The sequence below is a fragment of the Pleurodeles waltl genome, chromosome 4_1, assembly GCF_031143425.1.
Source record: "Pleurodeles waltl isolate 20211129_DDA chromosome 4_1, aPleWal1.hap1.20221129, whole genome shotgun sequence".
In the NCBI taxonomy this organism is placed as follows: Eukaryota; Metazoa; Chordata; class Amphibia; order Caudata; family Salamandridae; genus Pleurodeles; species Pleurodeles waltl.
Window position 1 is genome coordinate 457,295,979 of NC_090442.1, and position 27,628 is coordinate 457,323,606.

The 27,628-nt window shown below is 44.8% G+C and overlaps 1 protein-coding gene across 1 annotated transcript in view; it reads left to right on the top strand.

Moving 5' to 3' along the window:
* Positions 1–27,628, top strand: part of DCLRE1C (DNA cross-link repair 1C) — a 344,756-nt gene that overhangs the window by 94,392 nt on the left and 222,736 nt on the right. The window contains exon 7 of the mRNA XM_069228721.1: positions 13,145–13,217. Within this exon, the coding sequence (XP_069084822.1) occupies positions 13,145–13,217 (73 nt within the window). The remainder of the gene's footprint in view (positions 1–13,144; positions 13,218–27,628) is intronic.

A 27,628-nucleotide genomic window follows, 5' to 3' on the forward strand; every position in this document is an offset into this window, starting at 1 on the left:
TTCAGGCGTGGGACAAAAACTTGTTGTCATCATGCATGATTCTGAGTGTGGCGGGAAATTGCAATGCATATTTAATTCTGTTGTCTCTAAGACTTTTCTTAATGGCCAAGAAGGAGGATCTTCGTTGTTGCACTTTCATAGTAAAGTCAGGAAAAATTTTCACCTGGGAATTGTTGATCATCCATTGGCCCCTGGCCCATGTCACCTGCAGGATATGATCCCTGTCTCTATAATTAAAGCAGCGGGGAAGCACAGGTCGGAGAGTAGCCCTTGGGAGGGCGGCGTCTATCCTGGACGTGTGGGCACGCTCAACTGAAAAAGAATGTTGATTGTTTGCCTTGTAGGATGGTGTTGATGAACCAGTCTTCGAGGTACAGCTCCATGCATGGGCCCTCTACTCTTTCGGGCAGGCTCACTATCCTTCCATTATTGAGCCTCGATCAACCCTCTTGGTCATCCATCCGTCTCTAGAGGGAGTTGACTTCATCTTGTAGCGCCTGCAAATGTTTCCCAGTATCTGTGACCATGGGGTGTAGGGTGGCCAACACAGAGTGTGTGTTGTCCACCCGCTCCTTCAGTTTTTTGTGGTCCTCATGCATGTGCCCCATATCTAAGTGCAATGCATCAATTTTCGATCCCAATGTAGATTTAATATCTAAAACTGCAGATAATAGTTTGTCAAACTTGCGTGTGTGCACTCGCCTCTTTTTCTCCCACTTGATTTTTCTGTGCTATCCACGCTGAGGACTTGTCACCCTTTGTGCGCACCATTGTAGAGTGTGGTATTCAGTGGTGCAGTTGTTAGGCAATGTGTGAAACTGTGGTGGGTCCAGACCCGGTTACGAATTTGGGAACCACTGTACCTTGGTCTGCTACATGTGGCGTGTACTCAGTAGCTAGGTGGTAACACCCCTGCAGTCTCTTGCTTCTGGGTCTCCTCCTTAGTGAGGTTTGGTCGATCTTGCCATCAACAGTTAACACTAAATCAAGTCCTTGTGTGCGTGACTAGTCCCAAGTGGAGGAGAACAGGGGATTAATATGAAGAGAGACGCACAGTCCTCCTTTGAGTGAAATCTTTGCAGACTTTATGAGAGGCAGTTGTATGTCGTGGTTGGGAGTCAGTTCCTGGTGTTCTGGTATCCTGGTATGCCCCAGTCCCTTCACTCTACTGTCTCTGGGCGGTGCTTACAGTCCCAGGCCGTGCAGCTTTAAACTTTAAAAGGAGGCTTCATGTGACGCCCTCTGTGCCGCTCCCCATGTAATTCGATTAGCTTGGTTGCAGGCCTGTTTTCTACTAGCCCTCCACAGTAGTAGGGGAAGAGAGGAGGGGCATTGCATGTGCCTTAATAGAAGTGGTAGCAGGTACCCCTTGCTAGCGCTAGCGAGTCTTACCAGGGGTCCTTGCATGCAATCGGGAAGCAGTCCAGGTCGTCACCTCCTCTTCTCCGGCCCCCAAGCTCTACTACCCTGTGTCTGGGTCGCAGGTTGCCGCTGATGTCTGAGGCCTTCTTCAGGCCATGCTTATTGCCTGAATGCCAGAACGGCTGGAAAGTAACTGAGTGCTCCATGTGCAAGCACGCCTGGTGGTGGGGTCGCAGCGGGTGAAAAGAATCAGCATAGGCTTCACAGCGATGCCAGCTGGATGTCTGATGATCGCACGGTAGACCGTGCCTGCCGCTCATATGCAAAAACGGTTGGAAGAGATATTAGTTTGTTGTGTATGTGACCTCGCCTGGGCACCACAGCGGCAGAGAGGAGGCAGACTAGGTCTCGGTTATAGTGCTGAGTCGTCCTCTTGCGGCCCACAGTGTAGGCCGCATGTGTTACCTGATTATGGGGACGGCTGCAGGATAGTAGGCTGCCCTGCGGGTGAGTACTTTCAGGAGCCGCAACAGCCAAAAGGAGGCGAGTCAAGGTCTCGGTGTGTCACCAACTGGTCCACATATTCTTGGGTGAGCCAGCTCCGCGTGTCTGGCTTCTTGTGAAGGGTACAGGATTATTATTACAGGGCTGAGGGCCACAGAGTGCTGAGTACTGTGACTTACTTGGTTGCCATCTTGGCCACGCCTAGTGCTTATAGAGTTAATAACCAAGTTTCTTTCCTGCAATCTAGTCTTTATTGTGCGTCCACCCACCCTTCCATCCTCAGCTGTATTGTTAGCCATTGCTCATCCCGACTCCCCACCTGTAGTGTCTCGATATATTGCACTGGATTCCAAATGAGTCTTTGGCCCTCATTACAACCCTGGCGGTCAAAGACCGCCAGGGCTGTTCTGGAGTTTGTACCGCCAACAAGCTGGTGGTATAAACTCGGGCATTAAGTCGCACCACAGGGACCAGCGGTTTCCCGCCACTTTTGTCCCGGCAGTTGTAATCCCCCAGGGCAGTGCTGCTTTCAGCGCTGCCCAGGGGATTACGAGTCCCCCTCCCGCCAGCCTTTTCATGGCGGTATGAACCGCCATGAAAAGGCTGGTGGAAAAGGGAGTAGCATGGCCCCTGCCACGGCCCCATGGAGCTTTTCACTGTCTGCACAGCAGACAGTGAATAGCGCGACGGGTGCAACTGCACCTGTCACACCGCCGCAACACCACAGGCTCCATTTGGAGCTGGCTCCCGTGTTGCGGCCGACATCCCCGCTGGGCTGGCGGGCGGAAACCAGGTTTCTGCCCGCCGGCCCAGCGGGGATCTCCAAATTGGCCTCCGCGGGTGTGCGGGTGCATTGGCGCCGCCCGGCGGGTACAACTTGGCGGGCGGCCAATGTTGTAATGAGGGCCTTTTACTGGTATTGTCAATGTGGCGTTAAATCAACTAAGTCTACTCTTAACCCTACATAGGCTATTCTCATCAGTTTTGTTTCCATACAATAGTCTGGGCTTTATGTTTTATGGCCCTCATGCAGGAGTTACCACCGTTTTTTTTTTTGTTTTTTTTACAGCAGGCATGATGACCGTGGGCCCACTCCTTTGTAACTTATTAACCACCGTTTTTGAAACTGGCTTGGGTTTTGACATTGGTTTGTGTGGAGATGTTTGCATTATTAAACATTGTGGGAATACATTTCTTCAGTAATTTCTCCAACACTATTATAAGTGTTTGTTTGCAAGACAGCATGCACACATTGTTCCTTCAAGAAGAACTCTCTAATTCGATCTCTTTGGTCCTCTGGTGCTTGGAGTGCAGTTACTACTCGTGTGTGGCATGAAAGCATTTTGTTACTACTAGTAGTCTGTGATCAGTCTCGGTCATCTCTTATAATAATATCTTGCTCTGTTGGACCTGGCCCTTTCTGCAGGGTTATCCCCAAACCTCCTATTTGTTTTTTTCTACTGTTTTTGATGGCTTTAGGACTCTGGCCACTTTACCACTGCTAACCAGTTCTCAAGTGCATATGCTGTCTGTCTAAAATGTATTAGTGATTGGTCTCCCCATGTTTGGCATATTTGATGTACCAGTAGGTCCCTAGTACAGTGCACAGTGTGTGCCCAGGGCCTATAAATCTACTTGTGAGCCTGCAGTACAGATTGTGCCACCCATATGAGTAGGCCTGTAAAAATAGCTCAGGCCTGCCATTGAAGTGTCTGTGTGTGCAGTTTTAACCTGTCATGTCAGCCTGACAAGTGCATCCACTTGCCAGGCCTAAACCTTCCCTTTAGTTACCTGTACGTCACCCCTAAAGTAGGCCCAAAGCAGTTCCATGGGCAGGGTGCAATGTATTTAAAAGGTAGCACATGTACATGTCCTAATAGTGAAATACTACTAATTTTGTTTTTTACTTTTGCAAGATCCATCTCTCCCACAGCGTAACATGGGGATTGGCTTGAAATATCTTTTAAGTGTAATTTCCTATTGGGAGCAGAAAGAGATATGGAGCTTGGGGGACTCTGAACTCGAACAATTAAAAAATACATCTTTTGGTGAAGTTGGTTTTTTAATTATAAGTTTGAAAATGCCACTTTTAGAAAGAGTAGAAAACTCACGCAGGTGCCGCAGGTGCCGGGTGGCTCACGTCGGAGTGCAGAGCGGCGTGGCGCGGAGTACGGACGCTGCCGCTGCCGCCACCTCCACCTCCACCACCGCTACTGCTGCATTTGGGGGGGCGCGAGGGCCCGTGGGGGGGAAAACCTCGCCAAGGATAATCTCGGTTGGCTCGAGGCGAGGAGCTTGGAGCTGGATTGAGCGGCTCCATACCGGCGCGCGCCCCCCAGCGCGGCGAGATCCCCTGCACGCCTCTGCAGCACCCGAGAGCGCCAAGGGACGACCTGGGGGCCCGGTGACTGAGAGCAGCCGAGGGGCAAGCCCAGGGAGGCAGAGGCCCCCCCCCGCTATAACCTGCCCCTGCCCCTGCTTCTCGTCCCGCCTGTTGCGCTCCCCGCCATGAATCACTGAGAGGGAAGCACTAGGATCCGAGCCCGCAGGTAGTGCAAACCCGGGAGCAGGGGAGGGGGCAGAATCAGGAACCCACCCACTCCTCCCGCTGCAGCCTGCGCAACAACACCGGCACTGGAGCCCGCAGCCCCCGCCGAGGGGACCTCAGTGTGAGGTACGGCGAGAGGGGCAGGGCCTTGGGGGTATCGGAGCAGCAGCGGCCCCAGAGCTGAGTGAGCCCGGGCGGAACAAGTGCAGTCGCTGGGTGGGCGGGTGTGCACCGCCACGAGAGGAAGTCTCCCGCTAGCGAAAACTAGGAAGTTATCCTGTTCTATTTTGGAAAGAGGAAGGAACCGAGGGTCCCGACAGGTAAAAGGAACGGAAGTAGCGCCTCATGGTCTGTGTGTTGCGGAATCTCCCTGATAGTCACAGGGAGTCATTACCACGAAGGCAGAGAATGCTATGTTCTGGCTGATGAACCATTGCAGTGGATTCAAACGGGGAATAAATCGAGATAACCGGCTGACGTGTATTGTTGTGGGGGCACTTTGATAAATAGGCAACCAGTTGATTTATTGAGGAATATTTCCATTAGATAATTGACGACCCTGCTGTTCCCATCATGTCCAAACTGAGGTCCTCTAAAATGGCTACAAATAATGACTCAAAGACCTTGGATAACTATCTGTTTAAAGTAGTTAGTAAAATTAACAAAGATAGGAGATCATCATTAAGTAGGGTTAGTCCAGAAACATCTCCCATTAGGCAGTGCTTACCCCCTACATCAATGTCTCAGAGTGTCTCGACTATTTCCAATAATGAGAACGATTTAAATATTGATGTTTCTGTGGTAGAGCAGGCTTGTTGTTCCGAACCAATTCAAGTACAGGATTGGGCATTACCATCAAGGTCTCCTCTTATTCAATCTCCCATTAGGAGAGCGGTACGTGCCTGTAGGAAGGGGCCTGTCAAGAAAGCAGGGTGTCGGAAGCCAAAAAAAGCTGGCCCAACAGCTACCAATAGGGGAAATGTCCCTGAGCCCACCAATATTACTGAGGGGACTAGTCTGCACTCAAGTCAAATTGATCTTCTGGTTACAATTCTTGAATCTAAATTGGAAGCATTTGTCAGTCCCCTGGTGGCCAAGGTAGAATTAGTGCTTCTTAGGGTTACTAGACTGGAGGGCCTTGTAGAATCTTGTCTGACTCGGTCTACTGTTCCACTGAGTACCCACTTAGACTCAATAGGCTCTATGGATAACCGTTCAGTGGGTTCAGTTACACACTCTATAGTCAGTAATAGGGTGGAGGGCCTGGGGGTTACTGTTCAGGCCCCACCGACTGTAAGTGTGCTGACTGCCTCATCCTCGTCTACATCGTCAGTAGGGTCGGCTAGTGTACAAAATACATTTAGTCAACCACGATCAATACAAAGGAGTACTCAGGATTCTATACGAGGGACAGTCATTGATAGAAGAAGTATAACTAGGTGACATAATTCTATTAATCTCCCGCCAGAATGTGCACCATATACTGTGGTTCTAACAAATGTCCCAGAGGTTGATATGTGCTTGAATGGTTCTGGGGTAGAAACGTATCCTGCTCTTAAAAACAAGACGCTTGCTTGGTTGAATAAGAACTGTGGATTTCCTTGTGCCCTTGCAAATGACATTTTATTTACCCGCAGAGTTAGCTGGATTGGAAATGGCCCTAAAAATAGAGGTGGAGACTGTATTATTATAAATTTTAAATACCCACAACACGTGGCAACAGTGCTTCTGAGAGCTGCAATTTTGCCAACTCTAGAAAATGCGGTTCTTGCTAGACCTCTTGGCTTCTTTTACAATTATGGGGCCAATATTCAATGTCGCTCGGTGTATGTGCAAGGGCAATGTTCAAATGAGAACGGAAGAGGTATGGATGCCTGTACCCCGAATGTGTTTGCGAATATGTCCCGGACTCAAATTAGGGGGGAGCCAAGTCATTATCGGCTGAATTACAGGCAGACCGTTAACACTTTACCTCTTCACAATCGGTTCGTTGCCTTATCTTCTATGGAGGAAAATGATTGACTGCCAAATGTCTTGGGAAATTCTTCCCAGTCTTCAGCATCGTCCATCAGGATTGCTACATGGAATATTGCTGGCTTAAAGAGCAAGTCTGGGATAGCCGAATGGGAAAGGACATTAAAATCTTTTGACGTCATTGCCTTACAAGAGACCTGGGATCAAACGAATAGCTTTTCCCTAGATGGCTTTTGTCATTTTTGCATTCCAGCTACAAACAGTGTGGCAGGAAGACCTAAGGGGGGTTTATTAAGCCTTTTCAAACTGGATATGAAAGGCATCTTAACTCAATGCCCCTCGGGCTCAGTAAATTGTCTAATTGTTGAGCTTTCCACCCAGGATAAGGGTAAGATTCTTTTTATAAATTTTTATAATTCGCATGCTAATGATTGCACCAGTCAAAACTTGGATGACTTGGATACATTTTTGTCAGTCTATAGTATAAATGTTAATACTTTTGAGTTAATATTATTAGGGGACTTTAACATACATCCATGTACCCTACCATGTATTAGGAAGGATGAGGAAGGCCCTCCCTTTTCCTCAACTGCTCATCCAGAACATACCAGGCAGGGGGATTATCTTGAGCTTTTCCTCGCTAAATGGAACTTATATGGGTCTGGCTGTGGAGACGGGAATAGTAGGTCCCCTACGTTTAAGGGTAAAGAAAATGGTACTATTATAGATTATATTTATCTGTCTTCCTTTTTGTTAAATAGTGTTTTAAATTATTGTACGGAGGTGTCAGTTTTTAGTGATCATAATCCTGTTGTACTTGTTTTTAAGAATACTGAACTGATTTCTTTAAAATTAGTCGCAGAGCGTGGGGGCTTGAACCTTAAAGTCAAAGACCAGAATCGTAGGTTGAAGTGGACAAAAATAGTCCCTGAAACTTTTTTTCAGGAGGTCTTATCTAAAGTGGAGGATGAAATCTCTATATGTCTAGCGGAAAATCCAGATCCCAAGGAGGATCAGATTTGCTTAGAAATTAATCGTAGTCTCCAGGCTAAATCTAGCCAGAAGGCGCTAGAGGGCAATAGATGGTTTGATAAGGAATGCTCTAAAGCACATGGTGTATTACTAAAGGCATTAAAAACTATTCCTAAAGATCGATCAAAAATAATAAATGCTAGGAAAGTGTATAAAAAAACTATTCTAGAGAGGAAAAGGACTCTGAAAGATAACGCCTTGGCCCAACTTTTGGATCCAGATACCCTAAAAAACAGTGGTTTATTCTGGAAAATAATAAATCAGCCCTTTCTTTCTGATGAAACTAATACTCCTTTAGAGGCAAACATTCCAGATGAGGGTTGGATAAAACACTTTAGTCAGATATACTCTAATATTGGTCCTCCTGGTGGAATTTTAGCAGATGAAGTTGGGGAAATTTCCCCTGACAAGGTTGCAGTTATTTTTGCAGTCGCAGATGTTGAAAGGGCTATAGACCTAACCACAAAAAACAAAGCCCCGGGCCCAGATGGGGTACCTGGGGACGTTTTTAAAAGTTTTCCAAAATTTTGGTCTAAGGTATTATGCAAGGTTTTTAATAATCTTGCATTTGATAAAATCCCGCCTTCCTGGAAGAAATCTATAATTATACCAGTGTTTAAAAAGGGTAATAGGCAAGACCCATCTTGTTACAGGCCGATTTCACTGATTGATTCCTCAGTGAAAATTTTAGGTCGAGTTATCTTAAATAAATTGAACGATTGGTTAACAGAGAAAGGGGTCCTAGCAGATGTGCAGTATGGTTTTAGACCCAAAAGGAGTACTATAGATCAAGGCTTGAATTTGTATTTATTAATAGAGAAATACACGAAGGCGAAGGAGGGTTCCATGTATCTGGGGTTCATGGACCTCTCGTCAGCCTTTGATCTTGTAAATCGATCTAAATTATGGAAAATCTTACTTGACATGGGACTGGACAAGGCTCTTGTTAACCTCTTAGTAGATTTACATACTGACCTAACAGCTTCTGTTAGTTACTACTGCGGGGCGATGCACTAGCCACTTTAACTCAGAAAGGGGAGTCAGGCAGGGGTGCATTCTGGCTCCCCTCCTTTTTACTATTTATATAAATGCCTTGGAATCCACACTAAAAGATGCTACCCAGGACACCCCACGGATAGGAGAACTCGGTATTCCGGTTCTCCTATACGCGGACGATGCTGTCCTGCTTTCTCGTACTGGTGTTGGTCTTCAACGATTATTGGACGCCTTTGAGGTTTTTATGACTTCCCTGGATTTAAAGATTAATGTTAAAAAGTCCCAGATTATGATCATGGGTAAGGGTAATAAAAATAAACTCCCCAAAACTTTTACTTGTGGGAGGCAAGAACTGTGTAGAGTAGCATTATTTCCATACTTAGGGATCACTTTCGATGAGAAAGGCTCTTGGGGCCCCCAGATAAAAAATAGAAATGTTGCCCTTGTAAAGTCGTCTTCTGCTCTTCGGGGTTTTATGAATAAACTCGGGGCGAGGCCAATTGTTAGTTTGCTAAAAATGTATGAAGCAAAATGCCTTGCAATAGCAACGTATGGAAGTGCGATATGGGGCCACTGCTCTATGGAAAGTATACAGATCACGGTAAATACATTTCTAAGATCGGTTCTCTCTCTTCCCCAGTCTACTTCCACACACATTGTCCATACTGAATTGGGTGTGGGCTATATTTCAGACTTGATCAAACTGGCCCCCGTTCTAGCCTGGCTAAAGATTTGGCTGAATCAAGAAATTCCGCTCAACCATTCCATTTTAAAAGATTGCCTGCAGCTGGATAAAGTAAATAAAATAGCGTGGCTAGTTTATATCAAAAATTGTTTTGTTAGATTAGGGAGATCGGATCTTTTTTATTCCCCGGAATCAATAACTGTTAAAGATATTGGACTGATTAAAACTATGATGAAAGATCTGTTATGTTTAGAAAGAGAACAAGTTGAATATGAGAAACCATTGGTGCGGGCCAGTATCATTTTGAGTACTTATGTGGGCCCTGAATTATATTTGTCTATTGTAAATCAACCCTTTCACCGGTTTCTACTCACACGCTTTCGGTTTAACCTGATCCATTTAACTCTTGGCTGTTTTCAAACCTGGTCTCCTCCGGAAAAAGGAACGCCGTGTAATTGTGATAATTTTTCGATCCAGAATACAATGCATTTTATGTTATTCTGTGATCATTACGCGGCCTTAAGAAAGAAATTTTTGTTCCCAATTTTAAAGGAGGAGGGGTTTATACAGGTTAAACCTGCTCTCTTGTTTTTACAGTTATTGCAGACCCCTAGGATTATGTCCCATGTCGCTAGTTTTTTAGTGGGAGCTGTTAGGGTTAAGAAAAAGAAGTTCGCCATCAATCCGATTATTTTATTGTAATGAATTGAGTGATTACTTAACTTTTTATAGGAAATGTAATTTCTGCGAATTTGGGAGAATATTAATGATTCACGTTAAATGATGCTTCTAGGATGTTTTACTTTATTGACCCTCCTCTTAAACATTGTAGATAATATGAATTGTTGATTGCTTGTAATTCTTGATTGTCCCGTTTTTATGCCTTTTTATGATATTTATTTATCGAAATAAAGTATTTTGACTGACTGAGAAAGTGGGCATTTTCTTGCTTAACCATTCTGTGCCTTTGCCTGTCGGCTGAATACACGTCTGGGTCAGGATGACATTGAGCTGTTTGTGCATTCACTGTAGACAGTCACACCAAGGAAGCTGAGGTGTGCCCTGCATATCCTAATGGCCCATCACCAGGCTGATGGGTCTTCCTGAGCTACCTTGTTGGAAGGAGCTGACACTTGCACCTGAATAGGGCTGTGCCTGTTCTCACACAAAGCAATCTCCAACCACCTGGGGTGTGTATGGGGCCAGGGCAGGGGAAGGGAAGGTCTTGTGTACTACAAAGACTTTTCTTTGAAGTTTGCCTACTTCAGAGACAGAAATTGGTATAAGTGCTGGACGCTGAAGTCCCGCCACAGTATGAGTCCAGAGAGTCATGTCCGTGGCATCCGACTCCTTCGCATCATGTGTGGCCCTGTGGTGTGATTGTGACACCACGAAGTTGACCCCTCTTGTCTTGACCGGCTAGATTCATCGGCCCAGCCATAAGGAACCGACGCCTCGCTGTCAATGCTGCATCACCTCCTCTGCAACTGTAGGGAACTGACGCCTCACCTCCCCTGCCTAGCTGTGAGGAAACGATGCCACACGGGCTCCAGCAACGCCTCACTTCCCAATGACAGTGTCTTAGTTTTCTCATTGTTTTCCAAGGTACTGTAACCAGCGTCTATACAACTCCATAGTCAGCACGTGCTCCCTCACAGGTGGCACCGGACTAATGGAAGCAACTCTGTCAAGCTGCTGTGAAAGCCCCAGTTGGAGCTGTTGTGTTTCTAAGCTTTGTACTACATTTAATCTTTGAAAATTCGTATCTTGTGTATGTTGTATTTTTGTCATTTTGGTCTTGTTTTCCCCTGAAATATGGGCTATTTTTCTAAACCGGTGTGGAGTACTTTTGAGGAGGGGTTATCTTAGCTGTGCGACTCCCTTATCCTGACTAGAGTGAGGGTCCCCTACTTGAACAGGGTGCAACCCACTATTAATTAGAGATCCAATTTCAAACAGACATATATTGTAGCAGCACTTTTTATATGTATTTTATCCTGGTGTGCTCCCTGAGACTTTTGTTTAAGGTTATTGAACTTCTGAGAGGTGATATATACCACAGACCAGATGACCATCACTAGTGACCTGTATCATGGTGTTAAATACCTTTCACACTCCAAACATCCCCCTATAGTTATGTTTCTGAGTCTGGAAGAGAATAAGATAGCGACCACTCGGAAACATCTTGCTCTATCAGTGGAATTTCTAGTGGACTGAGTTCGAAATGGGTGCACTCTGTTTTTTCAATTGCTTAACTGTACAAATGGAGAACTCTAGTTAAAGAGAAGAGTGTTTTATTGCAACCACAGCACCATATTACAGCATAGCCAACTCCGGTCATCATCTCTTTCATCTAAGGACATTCTCTCTCTCGCTCTCACACAAACACACCTCTAGAATAAATGTTGACAACTGTATAGATGCTACTGCAGTCGATATATGATTACCTTTACTATTTTTGTAGTATGCTATGTGTAGCGCTTTGAAACCATTGTATGTGGCGTGTTTACTAAATGAGACAAATAAAAGAAATATCACATCACCATCTGGCTACGTTTTTTGAATCAAGGTTAGTTGTGCATCCCTGTCCTGTCAGCGTTTTTGTTGCACTGCTAAGTCTGGGACTCGTGACATTATACGAAGCTCTTGTCTATGATGCGTTTTTTTGCCTGAGACAACCAGGCAAAAAAACTGCTTTTCCTCGCTAGCATATTTTTGCTTTATTTCTCTATCCAGTGACGCATCGTTTCACCCAGGTCGGCTTCATCTCTCCTCACTTTAGCAACTAATGAGTTTTTAAGGATTATTATTTATGAATTTTCAGGGTTGAAAAAAGTTGGAAATGTACATAACCCCACAGTTTTTCACAGATGTGTAAATACAGAGGTGCTTTAAGTTCTGTATTGCTTAAATAAATCAAACATTAAAGCTGTGTTATCATTTTTTAGTAATACTAAAAGAGATTGGGAGTGTACTTAGAGGCGCACGAAGTATTTTATTCCACTTAGAACATCATGTACTTTGTATTGTACCTTCTTCCATTGCTGCCAGGAGGGTGTTTGTGACAAGGTGTGCCACTGGAACTGTAGAGTTTTCTGAATTTGGACAACCTCCAACCATCCTCTGCTCAATTCCGAGCCTAGTAATTTGTGTGTTAGTTTGTCGGTGGGGAAGAGTTATAGAGCAGCCGTGTTTCCAAAACAGTGCCAGTTTTTTTTTTTTTAGGATACATGCTGATCATGAGAGTTAAATCTATTTAGATTAATTGTATGCACATTTATCTTAAACTGTATAGCCTGATTATTTGGTACAGATCATGTCCTTAATGAGAAACGTTAGATGCACTGTATTTAATATTTAGACTCTAATATACCATTAAAGGTGATTGTTTTAAAAATGAAAGTAAATCCTCCTGCAGCTGTCATAGTTGGGCTTCACGCTGGTGAACTTTGCTCCAGGGTTCATGTCAGTCCCAGACAATGAAGTGGCTGCTCTTTGTGGAAGGATCACAGAGATGCCCGAATAAGCCCCATAGTAGATCTCCACTTAGGTTTCCCTCTCCTGGGAGTTTAGACATGCTAAATAGGTCATGTGAAGGTTGCAGGTAGGTGAAAGTTCTGACTATGAGTTAGGGTTTAAGAGACTATGGGGGTTATTACAACTTTGGAGGAGGTGTTAATCCGTCCCAAATGTGAGCCATATTACGAGTTCCATAGGATATAATGGACTCGTAATACGGCTGGTGGTATATCCGTCACTTTACCGTCACTTTTGGGACGGATTAACACCTCCTTCAAAGTTGTAATAACCCCCAAAATGTTTTAAAGCAGTTCCCATTCAAGCACTGTGGGTCTAGCCAGCTGTATCACGATTTGTGTATGTAGGTCCCTTCACCCAAGTTCCCGCAAATAACAGTGTGTATTTCTACGGAAATGCCATGTTAAAAACAACTTCATCTCAATAAGAATTTTACATAGTTGTGATATAATTGATAATTCGAATCTGACTGCTTTACAACAGGATGACAACATTGTGTCTTTCAGAGTCAAGGACATTCAGAGTGTATATTTAGATACAACTTTCTGCGATCCCAGATTTTATCAGATCCCGAGCAGGGTAAGCAAATTCAAAAATCAGTTGTCATTTTGCTCTTCTTGCTTTAATTCCTCCCTCTCTGTCACCACCATTAACTGTCTTTCATTCAGATTGTTTATCTGTAATTGATTGACGATTTTGTTTTATTTGCTGAGCAAATGTCCTTATTTGTTTATGTGAGAGTTTTATATAGTGTACACGTCAGCTTGCAATATGAATCCATATTCTAATGCTGATCTTCCTAATTTCTTGAGCTTGTAATGAACAGCATTGGCATTATAAAGAGTCAATGTCATAATTTTGCCAAAAATTAGCAAATAGCTTTGACTGTTGTAATAGTCTAATGCTAACAATTAACTGCTAAGTGCAGAGATTGATGCTGCCCCATGTTCTCGGGATCACTGCTACTCCAATGCCTGAAGTGGATACCCCCTAACTGCTTCTCCAAAAACTGTGAGGGGTGGTTTTGAAGAGGTGGTACTGCTCCTGAAGATTATATGATATATATTATATATAATTTATTTATAGATCATGCATACACAAATATTTCTTTCTGGGCAGTTTAAGAAGACAAGCCAACAGTGACTGGTGGGAAAAGGCTCGAAGATACTCCGTGCTTAATTTGGAGCTTGGCACACTGAGACTCTGTCACAAATGTGGCAGATATGCTGTCTGCCTTATTACAAATTCTGCAGATAATAATGTGCTTGTAATAGGGCAGGCAGAATATCTGTCAGGCTTGTGACAGAGTAACCTGTCTGCCAAACTATAAATCAGGCCCTTAACCATTAAAAAGACAGGTTTTTTTGATGACTTATATAACAAAGTACATTTGTTTCTGCCTTCAGACTCAAAGTAAGAGAGTTCCTCAGTTTTGTTGCTGCTGTAGAAAATGCACTATCTGCATAAGTAACCTTTCTGGCCCTAGTGGTAGAATGGACATATTTTAGGGCTATCAGTGGTCAAATAGGAAGTCAGTGTGTGGAGATTGCAGTACTGGTGACATATGCAATCTTTTGGCAGTTTGTAAGGCACTTGTGCTGCGGCACTCTGAGGAAATTGTGGTTGGCGTAAGATTTAAGTCTGTAGATTCAAGGTAGAGTTAATTAGCACAGTTAAGACAAGATAGCTTTCATTACTGGTGTGTACAAAGAAGATTAAACAAGGGGAAAAATCATCTTTAGAAGGCTAAGATGAGTAAAACTGGTGCGGGCGTATTTACTAACTGGCCTTCCAGAGAAAAGGTGTTGTTCATCAGCACTGTTGAAGGACCTAGGGAGTTGCCCATTACATGTAAGCTTGTGTCCTATTATGCTACTAATAAAGAGAAGGTAATTTAGAGTTCATTTTCGGTTGAATTCCTTTTGAGGAAGTCGTTGACCAACCATCGACTAACAATGAGGAGAGCCTCCTTTAAACTACAGTTTTTTTTCTTCAATTAGGACACTCATGAGCGTTAGATCGCTTAAACATAAGCTGAGTGTTTATCAACTTATTTGTAATAGCATACCCATGCATGGTGGAACAATTTGGCAAGGGACTGCATGTAAACGAGAAAGAGCAAGAGGATGGGTACTGCTGCTCAAATGCCAGAGCTGTTCAAACGAGAATAGTGCTATAGAACCACAGTGTGTTGCCCAAGTTCCAGATATGCTGTTGCCGCTCAAATTGCAAATTAGCCAGTTTCATCCTCGATAAAAAGCAGAATCTCTTGTTCTTCCACTGGACTTCACATCAGTACAGATAAAGAGTACATCCTTGGAACTGCAAAGGCTGTGTTTCAATCTGCATGGAGGCTGATTTTTGCCACATGAAAATATAGCCACATCACTAGCATCCGTGATGTTACCCTCATTCACTTCCACTTAGTCATCATCAAATTGCTTAATAAAAAGTGTCTTCCATGAAACCTTGCCTTAGTGTCTCATAGATAATTAAGAAATAGATGTAGGAACTAGAAATCTAAGAAGTCACTTTGGCCCTCATTATGACATTGGCGGGCAGCGGAGTCCGCTTGCCAATGTCATTCTGCCATCAGGCCACACAGGCGGCCTGAACTCAGCCGGCCCTAATTTGAATTCCCCGCTGGGCCAGCGGGCAGAAACATTGTTTCCATCTGCCGGCCCAGTGAAGAACAGGGCCTTAATATTGCAGCCAGCTCCTTATGGAGCTGGCGGCACTGTGGCGGTGCAGTGGGTGCAGCAGCACTCGTTGCGCATTCCACTCTCCGTAATTCAGGCAGTGGAATGCACAATGGGACTGTGCATCAGGCCTTTGCACTACCCATGGCAAGTGCATGGGCAGTTCAGGGCCCACCCTGAGCCCTCCATTCTGGCCGCCTTTGGCGGATGGGGACTCGTAATCCCCAGGGCAGCGCCGGGACTGCCAGGCTGCAGGCTGGCGACAGACTGGCGGTGTCTGCGGTTGGACCGTGGTGGCCCCGCCATGGTCATAATGTGGCAGTCGGACCACCACAACCACGGCAGTTCGACTGCCACCAGTACCCTGGCGGTCTGGTGACTGCCGGGGTCATAATGACCCTGTATGTCCTTTATATTAGAAACTCGTTTGCTCAAAAGTAGACTTACTGCAATTCAATCTCTAGCAAATACGTCCATGTGTAAAGTTTTAATGTCCTTTTGCAGAACCTAGTCAATGCACCACATTTCTTCGCTTCAGGGAAAAGGTATCTCTTTTCAAGAAATATTTCAAATATATTTCAATACACAGACTTTTGGCCCTACCAACTATTCTTTAGTTCTCCATTTCCATGTTCTTTATGCCATCAGTGTTGATGAAGGAAATGTTTTTGTATTTCAGCTTTACATTTGTGATACAAAAGCCTTTAATATCTAAGTGGACATTAAGCATACTTATGAATTCACAATATATAGTGCATCAATATGCTCCTGCTTCTTCACATTGAAAGACGGACATGTGGATTCATAGCAAGTTAAAAGGAACCTGCCTGAATAATTGCATAGCATGCTTCTTTGTTTTAAATTTGAACTGTGGTTTGCAATGCAGGAAAAATCGTTTTTGCTCTTTGAGCTGTTGTCGAAGATAAAATATTAACAGATTTAACATAGGGGTGTAGCTAGCCATGCACTGAGATGGCTGCCTTTCTTAGGTGCTCTGATATGACCTCTTTTCAGAGTTTACCTAGGGCACTAAGAGTGTGATTGGGTCCTAAAGCCCCTAACCCTAAATGACAAAGAGGTGCTTACACCCCTATGTACTGGTGTCTCAGATGGAACTTGATGTCCTGAAATCACTCCTCTCCTGGTGACTGCAAGAGGACTCAAAGTGGTAGGTGCATGGGACTGATACCTCTGAGTTGCCATGCTATCCAGTGTACCAGAACCAATAGAGTTGGGCATGGCAATGAAGAGAGCTGTGGCAGGGATCCTTCACAGAGGTAATGGTGGATCTGCACTTCACTGTATGGCTGCAGAGACTGCAGAAGTGAGTTGTGTAGGAATCATGTTGTGGCAAATGCAGGCAAGTACTTGTGTGCTGAGCACTGAGTGAATGTATCCGGTGCACTACCATTTTGCCGAAAGAACTGAAGTAGAGACACACTAAAGAGAAGCACAAGTTTGTGGCACCTTAGGCAGTGGCATCTAAAGAACGACTGTGCAAAGAATGAGAGGAGACAGATTTCCTCAAACTCTAGTGTCCCAGGCAAAAACAATTATGATGGTGGTGCTGAGATACTTTGAAAATGTGACCCAGCAATTTGTAGCAAGAATGGCTTCAATAAAGGGGGTAGTTCAAAAATTAAATGACTGCATGGCAAAAATAGCAACATAAGGGCTTTACAAGCTTCAGCTACAAGCACACAGTTACAAGGAGCTTTTCAACATCGTGAATGAACTCTCCAACCCCGGCTCTAACAACAATGACATCCCGCCATCACAAGACCTCTGCGACTCCCTAGCCACCTTCTACCGCAAGATCGCAGACATCCATAACGGCTTTAATACCCAGACCCCCCCATCAACCACTGACACCACAGACTCACCGCCCCACAGCAACACTAGCCTTCTGCTCTCCTTGGACCCATGTCAACGACAACGACACCATCAAAATCATGAAAACCATCCACTCCGGCTCACCATCCGACCCCCTGCCTTCACCACATCTTCAACAAAGCGAGCTCTTTCATCGCACCCCAACTCTGGAAGATCATCAACAGTTTCTTCGAGACCGCCACCTTGCCGGAGAGCTGGAAACACACCGAGATCAACACCCTCCTCAAGAAACCCAAGGCGGACCCAAAGGCCCTCAAGAACGTCTGGCCATTCTCCCTGCTCCCCTTCCCGGCAAAAGTCATTGAGAAAATTGTCAACAAACAACTGACTTGCTTCCTCGAGGAGAACAACACTCTGAACCCGTCCCAATTCGGATTCTGCAGCAACCACAGCACTGAAACCGCCCTCATCGCCGCCACCGATGATATCAGGACCATACTTGACAGCGGCAAAACCACAGCCCTCATCCTCCTGGACCTCTCAGGCGCATTCGACACCGCCTGCCACCACACCCTATGCACACGCCTCAACGACGCATGGATCCGCGACAGAGCCCTGTACTGGATCACCTCCTTCCTCACTGGCAGAACCCAGAGAGTCTTCCTCCCTCCATTTAGCTCTGAAGCCACCAAGATTATCTGCAGCGTACCCCAGGGATCGTCCCTCAGCCCGACCCTCTTTAACATCTACATGACTCTGCTCGCAAACATCATCCGATCTCACAACCTCAACATCGTCTCATACGCCAATGACACCCAGCTGATCCTCTCCCTCACCAAGGACCCCACCACGGCCAAAACCAACCTCCACAAAGGAATGAAGGCCATCGCCGAATGGATGAAGAACAGCTGCCTGAAACTGAATTCCTACAAAACAGAGGTTCTCATCCTCGGCTCCACCCCCTCCGCCTGGGACCACTCCTGGTGGCCTGCCACACTGGGAATCACACCGATACCTACCGACCACGCATGCAACCTGGGATTCATCCTGGACTCATCACTATCAATGACCCAACAAGTCCATGCCGTCTCTTCCTCCTGCTTCAATACCCTCTGCATGCTTCAGAAGATCTACAAATGGATCTCCACTGGAACCAGAAGGCCGGTCACCCAAGCCCTCGTAAGCAGCAGACTGGACTACAGCAACGCCCTCTTCGCAGGAACCACGCTCCAGAAAAGACTGCAACGCATACAGAACACCACGCACTCCTCATCCTGGACATCCCCCACCACAGCCACATCACTGCCCACCTGAGAGACCTGCACTGGCTTCCCGTCAACAAGAGAATCGCGTTCAAATTCTGCACCCACGCTCACAAGGCACTGCACAACATCGGACCTGAATACCTCAACAGACGGCTCTCCTTCTCCTTCCAGACCCGACAGCTTCGCTCCGCTGACCTTGCCCTTGCCACCGTCTGACGCGTCCACAGAACGACCGCCGGTTGCAGATTGTTCTCCCACCTCGCCACCAAAGCGTGGAACACTATTTCCATCCATCTTCGACAGACACAGGATCTCTTACCTTCAGGAGACACCTCAAGACTTGGCTGTTCGAGCAGTAGAGCTCCCCCCTGCCCAACCTCCCCCCCCCAGTGCCTTGAGACCCTCACGGGTGAGGAGTGAGCTTTACAAATGCTTTGATTGATTGATTGACAAGTGTGTTTGTGTCTAAAATGGAGAAAGTAGAAGCCAAGATGCAGTCAGTGTGTTTTTAAGAATTGTGTCACAGCTTGGTGGTGCGCAAAGACACAAGGTTTGCCATTATTGTAGAATTGCAGACTTGCGGGTATAACATTGCTTATTTAATATTCTGTTCCTGTAGCTTCTTCTTCACAGGTGTGAATTTCTGAATGATGTCTTGCACAGCCTGGCTGTGATCTGGGTAGAGCAGTTTGTTACCTTCAAGTGTGTTTGTTTTCCATTTGTTCTCTGGCTAAGGCAAGTATGGTGTCTCAGTCTTTTTAGTTAAGTAACTTAGTAAGATTGGGTGTGGTGGAGCCCTTGGAACCGGTTCCGGTCCCAGGGTGTTGTGGGCTCTTCCCACTGCAAATTCAGTATCTCAGCCATAGATAGTAAGAAGTAAATGCTCTAAATACTCTTTCAGTTTCCTCATTGCCGTGGTCTCCGGGAGTCCCAAAATGTGGATGTTACACCTCCAAGACCTTGGCTCTAAAACCTTTTTTTTCCTCTTTATGGCTTCCATTTCAGTGGCCATGCACTTATAATCCTCCATTACTGTGTAGGATGTCTTTGCAAGGGTGTGCAATTCCTGTAGCCCAACACCCAGGACATATTGTTTGGGATCAAGGACAACAAGTTTTCATATTTATTTTGTCTTTGGTACAAGTAGACCCAACGCCTTGCAGCACACACCCTTTGGCTGTCAATTTACAGTTCCACATTATCACCCCTTTGCTGCCAGGCCTTTTCCTCCTCCTGTGCCGAGCCTTTTTTTGGCCATTTGGGGCAGTTCGCGCTTAGGCCCTCATAACTTTTTGTTCACATAAGCTACCCACGCCAAATTTGCGTCCTTTTTTTCCCAACATCCTAGGGATTCTAGAGGTACCCAGACTTTGTGGGTTCCCCCGAAGGAGACCAAGAAATTAGCCAAAATACAGTGAAAATTTGTTTTTGTTTTTTAAATGGGAAAAAGGGCTGCAGAAGGCAGCTCGTGTTTTTTCCCCTGAAAATGGCACCAACAAAGGGTTTGTGTTGGCATGATCACCATCTTCCCAGCTTTCAGGAACAGGCAGACTTGAATTGGAAAACCCAATTTTTCAATACAATTTTGACATTTTACTGGGACATACCCCATTTTTACTATTTTTTGTGCTTTCAGCTTCCTTCTAGTTAGTGACCAAAATGAGTGAGAAACCAATGCTGGATCCCAGAAAGCTAAACATTTCTGAAAAGTAGACAAAATTCTGAATTCAGCAAGGGGTCATTTGTGTAGATCCTACAAGTGTTTCCTACAGAAAATAACACCTGAAATAAAAAAATATTGAAAGTGAGCTGAAAAAACAGCAATTCTTCTCCACGTTTTACTCTGTAACTTTTTCCTGCGATGTCATATGTTTGAAAGCAATATACCGTTATGTCAGCTGGACTCTTCTGGTTGCGGGGATATATAGGGCTTGTAGGTTCATCAAGAACTCTAGGTACCCAGAGGCAATAAATGAGCTGCACCTTGCAATGGGTTTTTATTCTATGCCGGGTATACAGCAATTCATTTGCTGAAATATAAAAAGTGAAAAATAGGTATCAAGAAAACCTTTGTATTTCCAAAATGGCCACAAGATAAGGTGTTGAGAAGCAGTGGTTATTTGCACATCTCTGAATTCCGGGGTGCCCGTACTAGCATGTGAATTACAGGGCATTTCTCAAATAGACGACTTTTTTTACACACTGCCTTACATTTGGAAGGAAAAAATGTAGAGAAAGACACTGGGCAATGACACTTGTTTTGCTATTCTATGTTCCCCCAAGTCTCCCGATAAAAATGGTACCTCACTTGTGTGGGTAGGCCTAGCGCCCACGAAAGGAAATGGTCCAAAACACAACGTGGACACTTCAAATTTTTTCACAGAAAACAGAGGTGTTTTTTACAAAGTGCCTACCTGTGGATTTTGGCCTCTAGCTCAGCCGGCACCTGGGGAAACCTACCAAACCAGCGCATTTTTGAAAAATAGACACCTAGGGGATTCCAAGATGGGGTGACTTGTGGGGCTCTGACCAGGTTCTGTTACCCAGAATCCTTTGCAAACCTCAAAATTTGACCAAAAAAACAATTTTTCCTCTCATTTCGGTGACAGAAAGTTCTGGAATCTGAGAGGAGCCACAAATTTCCTTCCACCGAGCGTTCCCCCAAGTCTCCTGATAAAAATGGTACCTCACTTGTGTGGGTAGGCCTAGCGCCCACAAAAGGAAATGGCCCAAAACCCAAAATGGACACATCACATTTTTTCACAGAAAACAGTGCCTACCTGTGGATTTTGGCCTCTTGCTCAGCCGGCACTTAGGGAAACCTAGCAAACCAGCACATTTATGAAAACTAGACACCTAGGGGAATTGAAGATGGGGTGACTTGTGGGGCTCTGACCAGGTTCTGTTACCCAGAATCCTTTGCAAACCTCAAAATTTGACCCAAAAAACACTTTTTCCTCTCATTTTGGTGACAGAAAGTTCTGGAATCTGAGACACATGACATTATTTCACAGAAAACAGAGGTGTTTTTTGCAAAGTGCCTACCTGTGGATTTTGGCCTCTAGATCAGCCGGCCCCAGGGGGTGCACAAATGGCCTAAAATAAATTTGCCCCCAACCCCCCCGGGGAGCGACCCTTGCCTACGGGGTAGCTCCCCCTGCGTGAAATTGGCGCAAAAAAAAAATCCCCCGTGCCTAGTTGTTTCTGCCCCCCTTGGGGGCAGATTGACCTAAAATCCGCCGATCTGCTCCCAAGGAGGGCAGAAATGGTCTAAATACAATTTGCCCCCCAGGGGAGCGACCCTTGCCTAAGGGGTCGCTCCCCATCTGTAAAACAACAACAACAAAAATCCACGGTGCCTAGTGGTTTCATCGGCCTAATTAAAATAGGCTGATCTGCCCCCCAGGGGGCAGAAATGGCCTAAAATAAATTTGCCCCTCAGGGGAACGACCCTTGCCTAAGGGGTCGCTCCCCATCTGTAAAACAACAACAACAAAAATCCACGGTGCCTAGTGGTTTCATCGGCCTAATTAAAATAGGCTGATCTGCCCCCCAGGGGGCAGAAATGGCCTAAAATAAATTTGCCCCTCAGGGGAACGACCCTTGCCTAAGGGGTCGCTCCCCTTTCGTGAAATTCACAAAAAAAAACAAAAAAAACTCCCTGGTGTCTAGTGTTTTCTGTCCCCCTTGGGGGCAGATTGGCCTCATAAAAATAGGCCAATCTGCCCCCATGGGGGGCAAAATGGCCTAAATATAATTTGCCCCTATAGGAGCGACCCTTGCCTAAGGGGTCGCTCCCCACCTCTAAAATCAAAAACAAAACAAAAACAAAACAAAAAAATTATCCCTGGTGCCTAGAGGTTTCTGCCCCCCCCCCCCCCCCCCCGGGGCAGATCGGCCTAATAATAGGGGGCAGGGGGTGCAGAAAAGGCCTTCAAAAAAATGCCCCCCCCCCTCCCCCCCCCCAGAGCGACCCTTGCCCAAGGGGTCGCTCCCTCATGCCAGTTTAATTTAGAAAAATAAATCCCTGGTGTCTAGTGGGCGTTTCAACGCTGAGAGAGACTTCAAAGGGAAGGAAATTCCTTTCCTTCCTTTTGAAGCCTCTCTTGCCTCCTCCACGTGATCGGAAGAGAAATGCTTTGCATTTCTCTTCCGATCGCACTGGAAGCTGAGATTCCAATGCGATGGAGGAGGCCCTCTGTGACAATCAGTGCGCGATCGCGCGCTGACGTCACGGGGGGGAGGGTCGGGGGTGGAAGGGGAAGGTCTTCCCCTGCCTTGGGGGGTTGGGGGGAACCCCGCAGAGGGAGTGCTAGCGCTCCCTCTGGGCTCTGTGCCCAGGACGTAATGGTTACGTCCTGGGCACACGAGCACTGTGCCTCAGGATGTAACCATTACGTCCTGGGCACAGAAGGGGATAAAGCAGAGAAAATAATTGTCTGCATTTGAGGTAATATTTGTGTCCATGTATTATTGCTGTTTAAACTTGCATTTATGGTTCATCAATGCAAAGCCTTTATTATTAGGGTGAGGGTTCTAAATAAATGTATGCTCGGACTGCACTACTGACAGTGGTTCTAGTGAAAAACGTGTACACGTTTGCAAAGTATAAAATATGAGGCTACATCTTATGCTCCCAGAATGTGCTCTGATTAAATACAAATATTTGCAGAAGCTTAAATGCATGATTGGTGATTTTTTGCTTTCAAAATAAGGTGTTCACAAAAAATTTAACTAGAAAGAAGATAGTTTTGCAAAACTACTGTGAAATGTTAGGTACCATTTCTTTGAAGCATCATTTAGTAAAATGTGTTTATGCATGCTAGTATTTCCCCAAAAAATGTCTTAATGAAAAGTCAGTGTAACCAGTTTCAACAAGATTATGGGAAAAATGAATATAAACAAGCATTGAAAAAGCCAATAGGTCCAACATTGGTAGTCAGTCTTTTAGTTTTGTCAATGTTTGTCTTGTTTTGACATGGCTTTTGTAAAACTTTATTGTTGTGGGGGCTGCTGGGCCCTCCCCATTATAAAAAATATTAGCGAAAAGCAGTAATATGTTTTGTTTGCAAAAAGCACACATTGCCTCAGTAGTTCCTGGCACTGAACAAAACTACTTTGTGTGCCAATATGCTCCTAGTGAAAGAGCAAATTGCGATCATTATAATGTAATGTATCTTGGATTTGTAGAGCATGAAACTTGTCACAAGTGAGTGTGTCCTGGCACTGAGTAGGAACACGTTCTGCAAGCAGGATCAGTCACAGTGACGCCAGCCGATAGATGGATAGAGCGAGAGAGAGAGAGAGATTTTTAATGAAACAAAAGGTCTTTATTAACACCAGACCTAATTAGGGGCCCAATTCATAAAGAAAGTCACAGAAGTGCACCCATGGTATATGTCTTTGCATTAGTGCAGATTTACGTATTCCATGTTTTCACAAGAATTTACAGAAGTAGACCAATAAATCGTAGTCCTTGAAAACATTTTGGAACTCTATTTTAGCACAAGCAAATATGCAGGTGTAGATTTCCTCATGCGAAAATCTGCTGAGCGTTTACAAGTTTGCGTTCCCTTTAACCACTTTTTTCCCCCAACCCTTGACGAAGTTTTACTTATGACCCTTGTTAGGAGTAAATTTGCAACCTTTCTCCGTATGGGAAATGATTAGAGAAGAGTTGGTGAAAACCCTTAAAACATGCAAGTAAAATAGCTTTGTACAAACTAAAAAAGGCATTCCAACCTTGGAACTATTGCTTACTGCTACCTCCTGCCCTTATGTGTAGATCTGCAGAAAGATGGCAAAATTAAGAAATTTCTAGTATTCAAGCCCTCCTAAAGTACAACGCCTGGTATAATCAGACAGGCTATTATCAGAGGTCTAATATAATGAGATTGCTGCCGTAACTTGTAGACTACTTGTGGACTACATAGCACCAAAGGGGACAAGTAGATTTTTTTACAGGACAAGTAGATTTATGAAGCAACCTGTCCCTTGGACAAGTAGATATTTTATTAAATTTCACACCCCTGCTTCGGTATTTGAAATCGGGTGCTTAGCCGCCATTAGCCACTGATCGCACCCCTCCAGCTTTTCCTCCATGGAGTCTAAGCGCATCGATCTTGACCAAACTCCCTAGCATCGCCATTAGCAGTGTCTTCACCTTCTCATCAGTGTTAGGTTCTGCAGCTGAATCCATTGCCATGATAGGGTCTGGAGTTAAGTGTTTCTCCTGAGAGCGGGTTGCCTTCTTAGATTCAAATGGTAGTCGGCCTTGTCTAAGGTCCGCTTTGCGATTAGAAATTTGCTGGGTCAGTCCAGCCAGAGATGCAGGATGTGGCTCCTTAATCTGCACACATAGTCTACAGTAGTAATTTGCAGGCCCCTCAGGATAGACCAGTTCACACAAAGGCCACATTAAGTTAATCATTTAGAGCCCAGGAGCAGCGCCATTCATTAATCCTAGTGAAGCTTGTCACCTCCTTGCTTCAGCTATCTTGCTCAGAAGACACCTGGAAGTTCTTGGAGGACATTGGTTGACCATTTAGCAGTATGTGTAGCTAGAGGCTATCAAAGCCAGTTGGGGCAACCCAAGGAGCACCAAGACCTATTATCATGATGGCAAGGCATCATGGCGTGAGTAATATGGAAAGCACTACGCTCTAGAGACTTTAGTCCCGTGCCCTAACTGACTGTGCCATGTAGTTTCCCAACAGTAATACCTAGCAGGAGTTATGGAGGACTCATCTGTTGCATGCAGCCGGTTGATGGTTAGGCACTCCCCTTCGCCATTGCCTTCTTGGTGCGGTAGGGGGAAGGTGCACAGGCACCTTCCTATCTCGAACTGCAGAGGGGGGTGGAGAGTTGTGGCCATCACCCGTCTGCTATGCCATCACTTCCGTTGCAGCTTGTGGCACCTCAGGCAGCCCGGATGTGATTTGTGAGGCCAAGGATGCAGCTGGCGTGTCTTGCTCCTGCATCCCTCACTCCAATGCCACCTGTAATTGCACCCAAGTCTGCTGAGCGGGCAAAGGTGAGTTTATGCCCTCATGGGCAACCATCTGTGTAGCAGGATAAGGTACTGGCATATTCGCCATAACCGTTTTCACCTCATGCTTGCTGGAGCTCGAGCAAGGTGTGGCCATCTTGCTGATGTTCCAAGCCATGCCCCCTTCACCCACCACTTTGCTGCGCCAGCACTATGGCTGGTCCTCTCAACGTATCATAGGGTGTTTAGTATGGGCCAAGAAATAGTTGACTCGACTCCAAAAGCAGATTGCTGCAGCTTTTGATCCCATAGATTGTACTCATGCATTCCCCTTGGAGTACAAATGTAAGGGCATCCCTTTCAGTAACCTTAGTGACAGTTGACCCCCAGTTTTTTTCAAAATAGGAACTGATTGTTGAACCTATCCCTAGTATCACTCCAGGTCCTGTAGGGAATGGGGTAGTAAGCGGCATGTAGGGATACTAGTGCACTCATGTGCCATTTTATACTTAATTAGAAGTGGGGAAAGGTTTGGAAGTAATCTACACAGGTGTTAAGCAATATCAGTTGTGGTCTCTTGGCTGTTTGTGACCTAAATACTGTCTAACCTGCTGTTCCTGTTGTGTACTAATGAGTGGTTGAATACTCCCTAAAGTCAGAGTGCAATAGTTTCCATATATTAATGCATCCAAGGTTAGTCATAGCATCCTCTAACACCTCAGTCAATGTGTGGGATGGGGCTTGAATAGATGTCTATCAATGCTGCCATCCAATGTGCAATTAAAATCACCTGCTCCCCCTAACTAGGTGGATTATCCACATAAGGAGTAATCACACCATATATAGATCGAAAATGCACTTTATCGTCAATGCATGGAGCATAGTTGTTCAGTAATCAAACTTGTGCCACTACTAATAGGTCTTATACCAGGGCATAGCCACCCTTCACACCGGTTCTAGAGCAGCAGTGCTGAATCAGCGCTTGGGGCCATCCAGATAAGAACCCTTCTGGTGTAAGATGAATCAGTGATGCTGGAACAATTTTCAGAGTGGATGTGATACAATCGATGTTACATCACTGAACTCGCAAGGATTGTGAAAAAATACAATTGTTACACAAAGAAAAAGTGTAGCAAATGATCGGAGCTGGTTGTGGTATGGGTATAGTATGTAGCTTGTGGTCATTTTGGAGCATACTGTCAGAAATATAGAACTAAAGCATGATGTGGTAGTGCACTGTAATTTACAGATGTCACATTTCCCATTGAAATGGCCATTATATTTGCAAAGACATACATTATTATCAGGGCCACTGGAATTATGCGATTGTGCAGCTGTGGCGCTTTTTGCATACTTATAGATTTGCCCCATTTGCCACTTAATCCATCATCTGCAGCATATTCTGCAGATTTGACCAGAAATAAATTTTGTCTGTAGCTCATACGGTTCAAAAGATATTATAAACACAGTGACGTGTTGCTTCGCAATGGAATGCTTTTGCAAAGTTGTACTGATAACCTTTCTATTATTTATTGCTATATTTAGATGTTAAAATGGGGCTACACTACTGAGGTGCAATCAATTCCCAGACAGTGTTACTAAGTTTAAAAATCACAAAATAATGAAGCAATACTATGACACAATGTGCTGCATTATGCTGCATGATTTTTTGCCTTTCGTGCCTCATACTTTACTCAACCCTTCCGCATAAATTTGACCCCCTCCTGCTGCATAATTCCAGTGGTCCTGATTATTACTGATCAACTATATAGCACAAAAATGATAATATGTGGAAGTCATGTTTCATTAAAAATTTATCATTTGCGTGTCACCAAGAAAAGTGTCTTGATTTGTTTTGATCATATTAAATTTTTTCTTTCATCACACTTAAGCATTAAAAAAAGGTGCCCCATTTGTCCTTTCATAAATGCTGATGTATTTTGAAATATATACACAGTTCATATATAGGTGTTTAAAGTTTGTGTGTTAGATAAAATGACACCCCCATCCTTTTTCTCACAGTAAGATTCACATAATTCATTTTACAAAGTCCTCTCACTTAGTAGTTAGAGAAAAAAGTCAACACCAATTTCCATGCTAAAATAAAAAGCAGTAATTTTGTAGAAGATACAGCCTGGCATTTGACCTCTGTCTTTGAACGCACTGCAAATGTGACATGATAAAAACTAAATTTAAAAACATCAC